The sequence below is a fragment of the Leopardus geoffroyi genome, chromosome X (genome assembly GCF_018350155.1).
Source record: "Leopardus geoffroyi isolate Oge1 chromosome X, O.geoffroyi_Oge1_pat1.0, whole genome shotgun sequence".
Lineage (NCBI taxonomy): Eukaryota > Metazoa > Chordata > Mammalia > Carnivora > Felidae > Leopardus > Leopardus geoffroyi.
In genome coordinates, this window is record NC_059343.1 from 83795979 (window position 1) to 83811998 (window position 16020).

At 39.4% G+C, this 16020-nt stretch overlaps 1 protein-coding gene across 1 annotated transcript; it reads right to left on the reverse strand.

Moving 5' to 3' along the window:
* Window positions 1-337: 337 nt before the first annotated feature.
* On the reverse strand, window positions 338-2510 carry TCEAL8 (transcription elongation factor A like 8). Its single transcript, XM_045471001.1, has 3 exons — window positions 2376-2510; window positions 1913-1983; window positions 338-1319 (listed from the first exon to the last, which is right to left on the reverse strand). Exon 3 carries the CDS (start codon window positions 1277-1279, stop codon window positions 926-928), a length of 354 nt encoding a protein of 117 aa, XP_045326957.1. The 5' UTR covers window positions 1280-1319; window positions 1913-1983; window positions 2376-2510; the 3' UTR covers window positions 338-925.
* Between the last annotated feature and the right edge of the window lie 13510 nt (window positions 2511-16020).

Here is a 16020-nt window from a genome sequence, read left to right on the forward strand (position 1 = left end):
GAGCAGTGAGGGCCAGCAGAGAGTAAAGGACCCAGCAGAAGAGGTAGCAGTGCCCACCAGGCATGGCAGAACCCAGGGGAGGAGTGGGGTTCAATAGCAGATAACTGGCATGGAAGCCCCCAATGCCCTGCCTACTAGTGAACTTGTTCCTGAGCACAGGTAAATCATGCCAGGGACCTCCCTCCAATAACTGATGTTCTGTAGTGGGTTGGGGTTCTGTATGCACAGGTGGGAATGAGTCTACTTGGCACAGCTCAGTGTTGCCTCATTTCTTCCTTATAGCAGCTCTGTGAGGCAAATGTTTTCCCCATGAAAAGACGGAGTCTAAGCAAGTGTATCTGCAATAATTGCCAGTTTTATTCCTCTGGCTAAGAGATCCAGAGGTAGTTTGAGGTTTACATATTTCTTTTAGTTATTCCATCAAGAATTTAGGTGCCCCCATTGCCCTTATAAGCTGGTTGCAAATTATTTGACTCTTACTTATAAAACTTTTATTCTTTTTGTGTGTGTGACACGTGTTCATGAAAAAATACATATAAGCAAAAAGAAAAAAGCTCACGCTACACAGAAATAAGCAGTTAATTTTTTGATATATGTATGTATGTATACACACGCACGCACACACACAATTTGGGATTTAATCCTACATATGTGAGCTGATACTAAATATACTGCTTTGTAACCGGTTATGTTTTACTTTACAATATAGAATGAATATATTTTCATGCATATGTGTGAAACTTTCCAATTGAAAAACAGACCTGGAGAATGGGTCAAAATACAAAATCCAGTGAGATGCTGGTAACAAGGGAACTACCTAAAAAAAATTCCACCAGATGATTAAAATAAAACGAAAGTCAAAGATACATCAGAAAACGCTAACAGAAAGAAAGCAGGGGCCAGATTTAATATCAGACAAAAAAATTCAAGGCCTAAAGCACACAGGATAAGGGCGGCTGCGTGAATGTCTTTGCTTCCAATGCATCATCACAAACTTGTTTCTTACTCTTCTTATCTCTTCCCTAAGCCTTTCCAACTCATCTACTCCTCTTATCATTTCTTCAGGGTCCAAATGCCTCACAGGAGTGTCCTCTTTAAACCCCTGGCCAGGTTGGGTCAGCCCTCCTCTAAGATTTCCTTCTGCTTCCTGGCTTACACCTTCTTCGGAAGGTTGAGGATTTCCTTCTGCCTCCTGTGGTACAGCTTCTGAAGGGCGGCCTGCCTCTGCCTTTGGCATGTTCTGTGGTTTTCCTTCATTTTCTTCACAAGACTTTTGCATGTTGAGTATTTTTCTGTTATTTCTTTTGAATAAATTAATTCTAGAAAACAAGGAAACAAAACTAGATGCCAGACAAATAGACCAGCCATAGTATGGGTTCCCATAGCGACTGGTCTCTTCTCTTTCAGGTCCCTAATATGTCTAAGTTTTCCAACTAGAGAAGCCTAGGTCCTCAGGCTCAGAACTCCCCTGACTCCACCCCTTCCTCCACCTTCCTTCCCTCCCCGTTTCGCTCCAGCTCCATCTTCCCTTCTCCCGCTCCAGCCCACCATTTCCCAGCAGGCCCTGCTTACAGGCCTCTCCTAGCACACAAACGGAAGCAGCGCAGAAGCAATTAACCCTCTCCTTAGAGGCCTGTCTCCAATATTCCCGCCCTCCTGGGCTTTCCCAAGAGGTTCCAAACTCCCGCCACTCACCTGAGACCGGGCGGTGCAGTATCTGGCCTCCCCTCCCCCTTCCCGGTCTCTCCAACCTCCCCCGCCCCCGCCCCATTTCCGCTGCAGGCTCTGCAAAGGCCTCCGGCGCTTAATCCGGATGGGGAGAGGCTGTGGCGACCCCAGGATCTGCTTTGCTGTCATCCACACTCCCACTCCCGTCCCCACCCGAAGGGACCTGAGGCAACCTTACACTGACCTGCAGGGATCCAGGGGATTTTCCTGCCTCTTCCCTCACTCGATCTGTGTCGCGTCCAAAGACCAAGAGTCCTGCAGAAGGACAGAAGTGCTTGCTGAGCAGGCCAGTACCTGAATCTCGGATCCTTTTCACGATTCTAGGCCTTGTTCATCTAAAGTTGTCCTCTCCTTCCTTTTAAGGCAACCCCGCCCTCCCTCCCCGGTGCCCCCCGGCTCCCTGCAGGCAGGGAGTGGAAGGCACAAGTTATTTCCCAAATTGTTTCCGTTTCTCTAGGAACCCTCAATTGGTTAGCATTCTGCCTTTCCTCCCCCATCCCCCACCCCCACCAAACAGCCCCAAATCTGCAAAAAATGGGAGTTTGGCGGACTGTAATGTCAGGAAAACAGTGGCGACCCTGACTAGCTTTTGCTCTCTGGTTCCTAGACCTCAGGATCCCCAAGGCAGCGCCCGCTTTTATACTGACCTGAAAGGATCCGGGGCACTTTTCTCCTTCTCCAGCAATACGTAGCAGCTACAGGGAAACAGGCCCTGGACTATAAGGACTTCTGCACACGTCGACTCCTGGTCACGTGAGGGTCGCGTCATCAATGAGCTCCAGTCTTCAGTTACTCCTCCCATTTAACACTGCAGTCCGCCCCCTGCATTCCCTCCAGTTGATACTGTCAATCTTTTTTCGTATTTGCCAATCACAGACAATAGAACTGGTATCTTACTCTTGCAGTTGCTATTCGCCCTTCTTGGATTGCCAGGGAGGATCAGCTTTTAGGGGTTAATCGACCATTTCTCCTTCGTTTGGGAATTATCTCCTTCTCTCTCCTGCTTCAAATTCGCCCACCTCCTCTCCTCCGGGAAGACCTACAGTCCACCATTTCCCCTGGAGTCCTAACTAGCATTAAAACGGGCGAAGGTGGTAGATGGGGGAAGGTGGTGGGTAGAGGCGGCAGGAAAAGAATGTAGGAGTGAGAGTGTGGGATTTTTTTTACGACTTCTTTTGAATCTTTTAATGTTTTAAGTATGATATTAAATGATCATGATATTTTACAATGATACTTAAAAAAGATGCCTCATAGTCGATATTTGACACAATATGGAGGACAAGATAGTTTTATCAATTTTTAAGACTTCGGAAAAATTTCGTAATGGCTACAAATGAAATGACAGTTCGCACAACATATTGATGTGTTAGGAGAAAAAAATCTTATTAAAAGTGCACCTTTAAAAAAAACTGGCTCCCAGATTAATCTGTGGAAAGAAGCTCAGTTTTCTCTTGTTAACAATTTTATATAAATAATCAACTATTTTCTCTCTGGCTGAACTCAAGTTATCAAGTGTTAGAAGCCTGACTTTTTCATTGATGACTGATGGATGAATTCCGCTTGGGTTTCAAATAGACTTCAGACAGACCTCTTCTGTTCTCTAGGATCTGGTGCCTTGTTAATCAGATGAGTCCACAGAAAAGCCAGCTTTCCTCAGAGTGAACTTTATTTTGGAACTCAAATAGCTTTCATACACTCAAACATTCAGAAAGGAGAGAGTTCCCTATATCTCACCATTTGGTCCCCTATATCTCACCATTTGGTGTGAGGCTTATTAGGTAGAATTTTCATTCATTCATATCACTCTTAAGATATTCTGGTATCATTCACTTTGTTCCATTCAAAAAGAGAACTATCAACATGCATAATTCTTATGATCAGAAGCAGAGAGAACATCAGTGCTGCAAAAAAAAAATATTAGTTAAGGGGCGCCTGGGTGGCTCAGTCGGTTAAGCGTCCGACTTCAGCTCAGGTCACGATCTCACGGACTGTGAGTTCGAGCCCCGAGTCGGGCTCTGGGCTGATGGCTCAGAACCTGGAGCCTGCTTCCGGTTCTGTGTCTCCCTCTCTGTCTGCCTCTCCCCCGTTCATGCTCTGTCTCTGTCTCAAAAATAAACGTTAAAAAGAAATTTAAAAAAATATATTAGTTGGGGCGCCTGGGTGGCGCAGTCGGTTAAGCGTCCGACTTCAGCCAGGTCAGGATCTCGCGGTCCGTGAGTTCGAGCCCCGCGTCGGGCTCTGGGCTGATGGCTCAGAGCCTGGAGCCTGTTTCCGATTCTGTGTCTCCCTCTCTCTCTGCCCCTCCCCCGTTCATGCTCTGTCTCTCTCTGTCCCAAAAATAAATAAACGTTGAAAAAAAAAATAATAAAGTTAAAAAAAATATATTAGTTAAAAGTGGAAAATGATACCCTAACAACTCATAATCTTGAGTACTTGAAGGTGTGTTGTTGCCAGAAATGGTATTCTGGCTAATGGAGTCAGCTGGGGAGTCAGGGAAAGGAGGAAGTAAGGAATCTTTTGCCCAGGATGGTCACAGGGGGATGAGGCAGCCAACAACAAAGCCTGCCATGGGAAAGAAAAGGTTCAAAAAATAAATATTTTTTTCAGGCTTAATGCTTCATAATTTATATTTAAGCATGAATAATTTATTCCACAGTTGAGGGATACATTTTCTATTATTCAAGAGAGAGTTTTCAATGTAAATATAGACAGTGAATTATAAAGATGTAATCATTAACTACGACCAAATGTTTCCATTCTTTAACATGTTAAATGTGTTTATTTATTTTAAAGAGAGCGAGAGAGACAGAGTGTGAGCAGGGGAGGGACAGAGAGAGGGAGACACAGAATCCGAAGCAGGCTCCAGGCTCTGAGCTGTCAGCACAGAGCCCAACACACCCACAAACCAAATTGTGAGATCATGACCTGAGCCAAAGTCCAAAGCTTAAACCCACTGAGCCACTCTGGTGCCCCATCAGATGTTACATTTAATGGGGGACAACTCTGATTTTTTAAAAAATATTATCATGCAATAAAATTGGCCCTTTTTTGTGTGGATAGTTCTATGAAGTTTAACAAAAGTATAGATTTATGTAATCATCACCACAACCAGGATACAGTTTAGTCACCCCTCCAAAAAACTCCCTTATGCTACCCTTTTGTAGTCATATCTTACCCCCATCCTTGAACTCTGGCAACCACTGGTCTATTCCCAATTCCTATAGTTTTGTCTTTTGCAAAATGTTATATAAAAGAAATCTACAATATATCACATTTAGAGACAGGCTTCTTTTACTCAGCAAAATGACCTGGAAAGTCATTTAAGCTGTTTCATGTAGCACTGATAGTTCATTCTTTTCTTTTTGCTGAGTAACTTTCTGTTATATGGATGTAACAGTTTATTTGTCCATTTACCTGCAGAACATTTAAGTTGTTCCTAGTTTTGAGTAATTATGAAGGGAGCTCCTATAAACATTTGTGTATAGGTTTAGGACATTATTGCCTCACGCCTGACTGTGAAGGGAACTCCTTCTCTGACCTATCTGCTTTCAGTGCCTCCTTCTCCCTTTCCAATTTACCTAGCACATTACCATCAAATTCAACTTTACTCTTCCTTATTTTTAGCTTGTTATTCTCCTGCTCGAAAGTCCTGGATGGCAACCCCACCATCAGAGAAATAAATCCTACTTTCCTCATCCTGACATTCAACATTGATCAGAATTGATTCTCAGGACCCATGTTCACAGCCTTGTCATACACTTCTCTACTGCATCAAAAGGAACTCTCATTCACTGTGCCCCAAGTATGTCTTCTTCTCTCTTTGTCATCAACATGCCATTTTCTTCCTCCTGATTGCCCTCTACTTCCTCCTAAATCCTGGTCCTGCTCATTCTTAGGAGCCCAGACTTCATCACCCAGCCTCTAAAGCCACCACAACTGGAAGTGATCTCTCCCTTCCCTCTCTATTCTACATACAGGGTTTGTACCTTTTATATTGCCCTTAGTGAAAGTTGCCTTGTACCTTTGCACTTTTCTGTGTATTTGGAGGGAAGGCATATCTAATCAGGCAGATGGTCAGATGTAGGTTGAAGATGGGGAGTGGGGGGAGTGTCAGGCTTCAGCTTACATGCTGCTTGAGTAGCTCTTACAATTTTCAACAGTGCATCTCCCAAAAACTCAGAGTTTCAGAAGGAGCTGTTTGCAGATTGACTCACAGATGAACCTTTCTGTCTGCACAAAAAAATGGAGCAGAAGTTTCATTGTCTCCTCCTCTGCTTATTCTACTTACATGTAGTCTGAGCAACTTTGACACCATTTTTAAGGAAATATCGATAGAAAATATTGACCCTGTTTTCCTAAATACTGATGAGAGAGATCAGACACTCACTGGTGTACACTGACAGGACGATCATACAGGTGTTTACCTTTATTCTTATCCCTGAGCAATTTCAGTGCATCAATATAACACGTAGCTACCTTCAAAATTAAATTAATCACAGTAGATTTTAGATATAAGTAGATTTTTGAAACCAATATTACACTATATGTTAAATAACTAGAATCTAAATAAAAATTTGAAATAGAAAAATAAATATAAGTAGATACTTGAAGATAATAGCATTATATTAAAGTGAAAACTATTTGTAAAAAGGAATGAAAAATTTGCACATATTAATTTAACAATAAAGATGTGAGTTCTAGAAAGTAGATACCCTGAGCTTCTGACCTAATCAATGTCCTGTTTTCATGTACCAAGAGGACACTAGGGATGGCTGCAAAGCCCAAAGTCCTCCAAATGGTGTGAGGGCAGAAGAAAGGAAGGTAGCATTTTACCAACCTGGAGCTCTTGTACAAGACTGTGATATCCAGAATATTGTTTTCTATGTTCCCTTTATTTATGTTTTTAATGTTTATTTGAGAGAGAGAGAGCATTAGTGGGGGTGGGGGGGAAGAGAGACAGAGGGAGAGAGAGAGAAAGAGAGAGAGAGAGAGAGAGAGAGAGAGAGAGAGACTCCCAAGCAGGCTCCTCACTGTCAGGCTGTCAGTGCAGAGCCCAATGCATGGCTGGATCTGAACCATGGGATCATGACCTGAGCCAAAATCAAGAGTTAGATGCTTAACTGTCTGAGCCACCCAGGTGCCCCTCTGTGTTCCCTTTAGAAGTCACTTCCATAGTTTTTTGTTCTGAATCTCTATATTCAGAAACTCCTCCTGCATGTTTCTTTTTCATTGTTGTTTCAAAGCTCATCCCATAGAAGAGCTTGAGACAGCTATTCCTCTCCTTCACTTCTCTAGCACACTCTGTATGGATTGAAAGCATCCTTCCCAGCATGGCAAAATCTGCTCTACATCCAAAGATTTGGCTGCATAATGTAGATTCAAGTGGCCACCATATGAGATGATTCGCCCCTTCAGAGCACAAGCAGACATAATACATTGGGTCTTTGTTCTACTGAGAGTAGTCCACTCATGTTCTGTTAAGTGAAACACAGAAAACATGATTTCCAATTAGACTGTATCTGTTTCAGAAAGTAAACCCTTCTACCATCCCTCCATACTATATTCCCTGACATTTGGAAATTTGGCATGGATATGTTTCAAAAGTTTCACAAACTACTCAGAATAGCCATTGGCCATGTTCAAGGAAATGAACCTATCTTGAAGCACAACTTTTCATCTCTGCCAGATAATTCTGCCTGTTTCCTGAACTCACAGCTAAATGCTGCACACATTGTGGATTATTGTGGCAAAGAGTTTCTGGTTATCAGGGCATAATGCTTATGAATTGTTGTGAACCTGAAATGCTGTGTCATAACCACTGCCATTTCAAATGTTCCCATGGTATCCGTGTTGGCCACAGTTAATAGGAATCCTTGAGTTGGTCTGCTTAGACTTTTAATATGACAGTATGCTCAAGATCCACCTCAGGTAGATTCTTTAGATTGCCTTGCTTAATTAAACCTTGAGATCCACATCTATGTAGAGCCTCTTATTGGGTTCAGGGTAGGCACACAACAGCTGTACTACAGCTTGGGCCAGGCAACCTTTTCCTGTGGCAGAAGCTGAGTTGTTTGAGAGAAAGTGCCCTTGCTAACAGGCTTGGTGCTTTTAAAAATTAAATTTATAATAAAAAGAAAGTCTCTGCTGGCCTCTTGATTCTGCCTACATTACCTGTTCTACATTATCCTTTAGATGCTGTATTTTCCCATCCTAACACTTTCACCCTGTTTTGTTGGCTTTCTACTTTGTATCCCTCCCTTACCTAAAAGTGCCATAAGGACAAAAACTTTATCTGGCTCAACTTTGTAACCACTCCAATGTTGATAGAAACAATTAAGTTGGTGGAAATAATTTACATCAATATGGGAATGATTAAATAAATTATCCATACTGTAGAAATTGTGTAGATATAAAAAGGAATGAAAAATGTACATATAAGTGACATTGAATTATATTAAAATAATATTTTGGGGGGCCCCTGGGTGGGTCAGTCAGTGGAGTGTCTGACTTCAGCTCAGGTCATGTTCTCACAGTTTGTGGGTTTGAGTCCCACATCGGGCTCTGTGCTGACAGCTCAGATCCTGGAGTCTGCTTCAGATTCTATGTCTCTCTCTGCCCCTCCCCTGCTCATGCTCTATCTCTCTCTGTCTCTCAAAACTAAATAAATGTTAAAATAAATTAAAATTATATTTTTGAGCGAAGGAAGTGGCATAACAGTATTTAGAAAATACTCTTTCATGCACATACACATGATAAATAGATATATGTGTGCGTAACTAGTTTATTAAGTAGTTCAAATTTTCTGGCATAACATGGAATGGTTTTATTTTTTCAAGTAATTGCTGCCAACTGTAGTCTGTCAAATTCTCCCTTTCTCACTGAATAATGAGTCCATGTAATGACATTTCAGTTTGTTTTCTCAGCTATTTAGTCAGTTTCATTCATTAAGAGAGTTTTATTATATGGGTTCTTGAAACTCAGCCTGGTGTATTTTTTTAAAGTTTTTGTTCTGAAATTATTTTAGTTCTAATGAAGACTTTTAAGGATAGTACAAAGAGTTCCCATATACTCTATGTCCAGCTTTGTGTAATAATTATGTTACATTTATAAAAATAAAGAAATTAACTTTTGTGCCCTACTGTTAACTAAATTACAGACTTTATTCAGATTTCTCCAGGTTTTCTACAAATAACTTTTCTCTATTCCAAGATTCAACCCAGGATACAAAGTTAACACATCTTTTTAGTCTACTCTGCTCTGTTGTAGTTTCTCAGTCTTCCTTGGTTTTCATGACCTTGACACTTTTGAAGAGTGAGGTATTTTGTAGAATGTTCCTCAATTTGGGTTTGTCTGATATTTTTCTCATAATTACACCAGAGTTACTGATTTGGAAGAAGAATATCACAGAGGTGAAATGCCATTTTCATCATAATATCAGGCTTACATGATATCAACATGACCAATCAATGGTGAAGTTAATTTTCATCACTTGGTTAAGATGATGTCTACTGGGTTTCTCCACTTATAAAGTTACTGTTTTTCTCTTTTTTAACTCTATTTGTTAGAAGCAAGTTACCAATTCTAGCTCACATTAAAGAGGAGAGGAATTAAGTTCTACCCCCTGGATGGGGGAGTACCAAAGAATTTGTAGATATGTGTTTGAAAACAACCATAGTAGGGTGCCTGTGTGGCTCAGTCAGTTAAGCGTCTGACTTTGGCTCAGGTTATTATCTCATGGTTTGTGAGTTGGGGCCCCATGTCCGGCTCTGTGCTGACAGTTCAGAGCCTGAAGCCTGCTTTGGATTCTGTGTCTCCCTCTCTCTGAGCCCCTCCCCCACTCATGCTCTGTCTCTTTCTGTCTCTTAAAAAATAAATAAACATTAAAAAAATTTTTAAAAATGAGAAGAAAATAACCATAGTAATTAATAAATAATAGGAGTCAAATAATTTGAAACTATGAAAAATATCCTGTGGATTTTTCCTGCAGCAATTATTACAATGATGTTCTTATGGTAAAATTTTTATATCACTCATTTCCTTCTACATTTAATACTTCCAAATTATTTATTATATTAAAGATTTGTCCTCCCCCTCCCCCGATTTACTTATTGATACAAATCTTTGTTTCTATCACTATGACTCATGAATTTTTAAATCTTTGGCATTGTAATTCAATATGATCATTATTGTTTTTGGGTTTTTCCCCCCAAATTATACCACCCTTGGCCATAGGGGCTCTTTCAGGTTAGCATACCATTATCCTTTTTCTGCTTCCTTGCTTTCTGGTACTACAAGATATTCCAGATTCATCTTGTATTTTCCTTTTTCCAATGGCCCAATAATCAGCCACTTCTCCAAGAAATCTTGGTTACTTTTATTTATTTTATTAATCATATATAATTAAGATCTGAATGCAAGGTGTATCTGTTGCTAATGGAGTGTCATTGTTTCTAGGACTTCTCAGCTGATAGAGCAAAGAGATGTATATATACCTACATCTATTTATTGTGTCTGTATCTCTCCTTCCCTCCTTCTCCCCTCCCCACAATACATACATTCATACTTATGACTCGAATCCATTATGACAGGTATTAATTTAGCTTTTTCTCCACTTATTTTTAAAGTTTTTTAAAATTTATTTAAGTAATCTCTACACCCAATGTGGGGCTCAAACTTGCAACCCCAAGATCAAGAATTGCATGTTCTTCTGACTGAAACATTCAGGCACCCCAGTCCCTCCACTGATTTTTAGCTTCTGTCACTGACAGTGAGAAACCTGGTTCTCCTTATATATGATTGATTGATTGATTGATTGATTGACTGATTTAACCCTACTATATATTTAAAGTAGTTTCAGAATTGTTGTCATGTATATCTGTGGGAAACAAATTTCCCAATAAGAGCACAGAATTTATTTTGTCAGTTCTTTTTGTCTTCATCCTTATAATATACAGTGAAAACACTATTTTCCAAAGCATCTTAGGTCAGCTCTTTTCCCCCGACCCTTTCATAAGGTTAGGGCATTCATCTGTAATACAATGCCTCAGATTTAGATGATTTATATTTTTTTCATCCCTTTTCTTTCAATCTACTTGTGAATCTAAAGTATGTCTCCTATAGACAGCATATAGTTGGATCTTTTTAAAATTCAGTCTGACAATTTTGCCTTTCATTTGAGTTGTTTAATTCATTCACATTTGATGTTATTGATATAATTGTAATTATTTCTGCCAACTCACTTTTAGTCTGTCATATGGCTCATGTATTTTTTGTTCCTCTATTCTTCCTTTCCTTCTTTTCCTTACATTAATTGAATATATTTTAATAAAGAATTTTAGTTTCTTTAATAACATTTTCATTATATTTTTCAGAAGTGTTTCCTTTGTGATTGTCCTAGGACTTGGCGCATACATCTTAACTTACCAGGATCTATTTCATATTTATACTAACTAAACTCTAGTAAGACATAGAAACATCATTCCCATACAGTCCTATTCCCTTTTTCCACTCATTTTGGTAATATTGTTATACATATCACATCAAAAAATCTTATAAGCCCATCCATTTTTATTATTACTTTACATAACTTTATGTCTTTCATGAAAGATGCGAGAAGAAGGATAGCAAGTAATATCCGTAGAATTATGTTAGTCTCCTTATTTATCACTTCTGGTTCTCTTCGTTTCTTCAGAGGTATTTTAGTTACCTTGTGGATTCATGTCCTTATCCTATTACAGCTTTGCTCCCACCCATATCCTTTGTGCTCTTATTGGCAGATATATTTCAGCTCTATATGTTATAGCCCCAAACAACACATTATAAATGTACTGTTTTAAACAGTTCCTTTTCAAAATCAGTTAAGCGAAGGAAAGGGAAAAATATGCACTTGTACTGTCTTTTAGAATTACATAATTACCTGTATGTGTGCTTTTATTTTCCATGGATTCAAATTACTGTCTGGGGGCATTCACATTCAGAACTAGAGAAATTTCTTTAGTATTGTTTGTAAGGTAAGAATGCTAGCAACAGATTCTTTCATTTTTTATCTATTTCTTTATTTTGCCATCATTTTTGAAAATTAACTTTGATGAACACAGAATTCCTGGCTAACAGGTTATATCTGTGAGCAGTTTGAATATGTTGTCTTCCTTCCTTCTGGCATCCATTATTTTGATGATAAATTAGCTATTAATCTTACTGTGGTTCTCTTATAAGTTAGGAGTTATTTTTCTCTTGGTTTTTTCAATATTTTCTTCTTGTTTTTGGCTTTCAGTATTTTACTATGTTGTGTCTGTTTGCCAATCTCTTGCATGTATTCTACTTGAAATCCACTGAGCTTCCTGGATATGTAGATGAATATTTTTCATTAAATCTGGGAAGTTTTCAAACCTTATTTCTTTGAATTTTTTCTCCTCCTTTTCCCTCTGCTTTTGGTATTCCCATTATGTGCATGTTAGTGCAATTAATTCTATTCTATATTTCTCTGAGACTATTCAGTTTTCTTTTTTCTCTCTTCTTTAGATTACATAAAATCTATGAATCTTAGAATTTACAAATTATTTCTTCTGCTAGCTCAAATCTACTGTTTGTTTCCTCTCATGAATTTTTTATTTCATTCTTTGTACTTTTCAGAATTTCCACTTGTTTCTTTTCATAATATCTCATTTTAATTTTTTTCTACTTGATTTAACATTGTTATCATACTTGCCTTTATTCTTTAATCACAGGGTTTTTCATTCTTGAAATATATTTATAGTGGCTACTTTGAAGTTTTTGTTAAATTTAACATCTGGTCACTCTTGCAGGCAGTTTCTATTGCCTGCTTTGCTCCCCATACATGGGCATACTTTCCTGGTTCTCTGCATGTCTTGCAATTTTTTAGGTAATACATTTTAGCAACTCTGAGTACTTGTGTTCTTCTCCTGGGGCTTATTATTGTTGTTGTTTGCTTGTTTGTTCAGTGGCTGGCTATTTTAGTCATGTCCATTTCTTCCCAGCTATGTAAAGACTCTTTCGTTGTTCCTGAGAGAGCACAGAATTGGGTATGCCCACAGTCACTGTTGTATGACAATGGTTTTGTCAGTTCTCTTCACTGTCTTTTTCCCTGAACATACTTAGCTGTTAAGCTCCACTAATAGCTGGCTGATTGTTCTGTTCTTTTTCTTTTGTTTTTAATTAAAAAAAATATGTTTCATTTATTTTTGAGAGAGAGTGCAAGTGGGGGAGGGGCAGAGACAGAGAGAGAAAGAGAGACAGAGAGAGACAGAATCCGAAGCAAGCTCCAGGCTCCGAGCTGTCAGCACAGAACCCAATGCGAGGTTTGAACTCATGAACCATGAGATCATGACCTGAGCTGAGGTCAGATGCTTAACTGACTGAGCCACCCAGGCACCCCTGTTTTTAATTTTTTTAATGTTTATTTATTTATTTATTTTGAGTGAGAGAGCAGGGGAGGGGCCGAGAGAGGGGGACAGAGGATCTGAAGCAGGCTCTGTGCTGACAGCAGAGAGCCCAATGTGGGGCTCAAACTCATGAACCTGGAGATCATGACCTGAGCCAAAGTCAGATGCTTAACCAACTGAGAAACCCAGGTGCCCAATTGCTATATTGTTTTTGAAACTGCTCTGGGGCATAAATTGCTTCACAGATTTATGGTATGAAATTTTGGCTCCTTTTCAGACATAGTTTTTGATGTCATTGTTTGATGTTTGTTTTGATCCCAATAAGAATCTACTTATCTGTCTCTTTTTCTAATCCTCTGATAAACTAGCTGGCATAATGTTAAGTTACATCTCTAATCTACTGACCTCCTCTTAATTGCATTTGACCACAATCTTCATTTCTTATCATGCTTTCAAACTTCAACCTCTCCACACTGTGTGACAGTGCTTTGAAAAGGGATTGGAGCTCTCTGCTTCAAAACCTGCCTCTCCCAATGGAAAAAACAAAACAAAACAAAACAACAAACCTCTGATACAAGGCTCTGGAGCTAGGGATGGGCACAGTGGCACAATTCTCTTTGAGTGACACTCCTGCTTTAGGACCTGTGCACTTGAATGGGGATTAAGTACCATCAATTCTTCTTGACTTGCCTGTCCCAGGGAACTGGGGGCCCAGTATTCTTAGCACACTGTGCTGAAGGGAGAGCTTCTTTCTGATAAATTGGGCCTGGGCAGAAGGGAGCCCTCACCTTTTGGCTACACTCACCTAAAACTTATAGTCTGAGCAACAGATTAACTCAAAGCAGTATAAGAAGTTCCTTCTCTCCTGGAAAGATAAAGTGACCCTTCAGATGTGAGCTGAGGTGAGAAGGGAACTGTGCTCTTGGCTGTACCCTTCTGGAGTATAATTTCCATTATGCTGAGCTGGGAAGGTGTAAGGATGGAGAAAGTCTTGGTTCAAATGTCACAGATTCTCATTGTTCTTATTGTTTTAGATTTTTTAAAGAAATGTATCATTTTTTTTTCATTTCCTGTATACCCTTATGATAATTTTGAAAGAATTCAAATGGTTATATTAAAAAATAACTTTCAGCAATTTCACCGGGGAATGGATCCTCAGAGTTCCTCACATTACCATGCCAGAAGTGGAACACCAACCACAGTTATTTTAAATTCCCTGTCTGATAGTTTCAAGACCCATGTCATATTTGATTCTGGTTCTCATTATTGTTTTGTCTCTTCAGAATGTTTTCTTTTCTTGTCTTTGTATTTCTCATAATATTACCTGAAAACTTGGTAAGATAGTAATTACTGAGGTAAATAGAGTTTATGACTGAAGATGAACATGTCCTTCCTGCTAAGTTTTTAGTATGGAAGTTTAATCTAGTTAGAAGTTGGGCTTAGTTTGATGTTTTCTTCCCATTGGCTTTGAGTCTTTCCAATTGGCTTTGCAGTTTTCTTTTGCTCTTCTGAGAAAGAATGTTTCTTGCTGTCCTCCACTGTTATTTTTACTCAGTGGTTGTTAGTGTCGTGTTGCAGAGAGAGGGACAGGCATTCTCTGATGTTCTGATAAGGTCTTCATCTTAGGTAAGCACCGTGAACCTGAGTTTTAGTGATGTAACCTTTGCATGTATTCATGCCTCTCCTTCAGATACAATGCTGAACCTAGCACACATGCCTGCTCCCTCCCCTCATAGAGCTTTTTGTTTTTCCGTTTCCTTTCCCCAACTGCTGTGGGGTTCTACTTGTGCCTTCAAGATCTGGGTTCTGTTGTCCTTCTTCCTGCATGATTAAGTCTTTTGTTTATCAGGGGAGTTTAGTCTGGTTGGAATTTCATCAGTGACTGCTGTCTCAGTCTCTTAGCTGACACTTTGGAGCAAGCTTTCTCAGATTCTCCCTGATCGTCCCTAGGAACACTTGAAGTTTTTGGAATAAAACCTGAATGTAAGCCCTTTATATCTGCAGCCCTCGTGGACTTCACACACTCATGCTAGCCCTCACTCAGTCTTTAGAAAGTCATTAGCATTTTCAAGCCAAATTTTCTTACTGGTCTACATGCTGTTTGGTAGTGTCTATCCCAGATAAGCAGATACTCAGGTCCTATTTCTCCCTCCACAAGTCTCTCTCTAGATTTTGTGATAATTGTTTTCCCTGTGAACTCAGTTCTCTGAGAGTTTTAAGAAAAATTGTTATTTTGCCATTTATACAACTTTTTTTCCTGTTGTAGTGTGAGTGCTATTCTTTTTAGCTCTCCATTTGGGGATGAAACCAAAATTTGTCTTGTTCATTTTACAAATTAAATAACACTTGATTTAAGGTTCCTTTTGGTTCCCATAAGAAGTACAAACTCTTTTCCTCTTGTGGCTTGCAGTGGACAGGGAGTTGATATCTATTCTCAGGAACATTTATTTTCTTATCCCAAAAGTATTTATGGGTTGGGAAGATTGTGAGGGAGAAGCAAAGTAGCTATCTCTTACATGACTATCCTTAGCAACATAGGTCATTCTTTGTTGGCTAAAAGGAACAGGTAATAGGTTCCATAGTCTCCAATGACAGAAATTCTTCATTGTTAGTCATAAGGCTTTATTGTTTGTTTGTTTTCTCTGTCCTTTTCACTTTTGAAGTATGAAGGAGAATTTTGTAGGGATAGAAATTAAACTCCATACCATAAAACTTTAAAGCATTGCTCCCTTTCAGAGCCAGTTAAAACCTGGATTTGAACAGATAATTTGAGTTTTGAAGTAGACATGTTGAACCCTTCTCTCAGAGTCTATTGAAATAGCCCCCAGAACAATAGGCATGGGGATGAAGTTAGGACAATTAGTACAGCCAACCTTGCTCCAACTCCCAG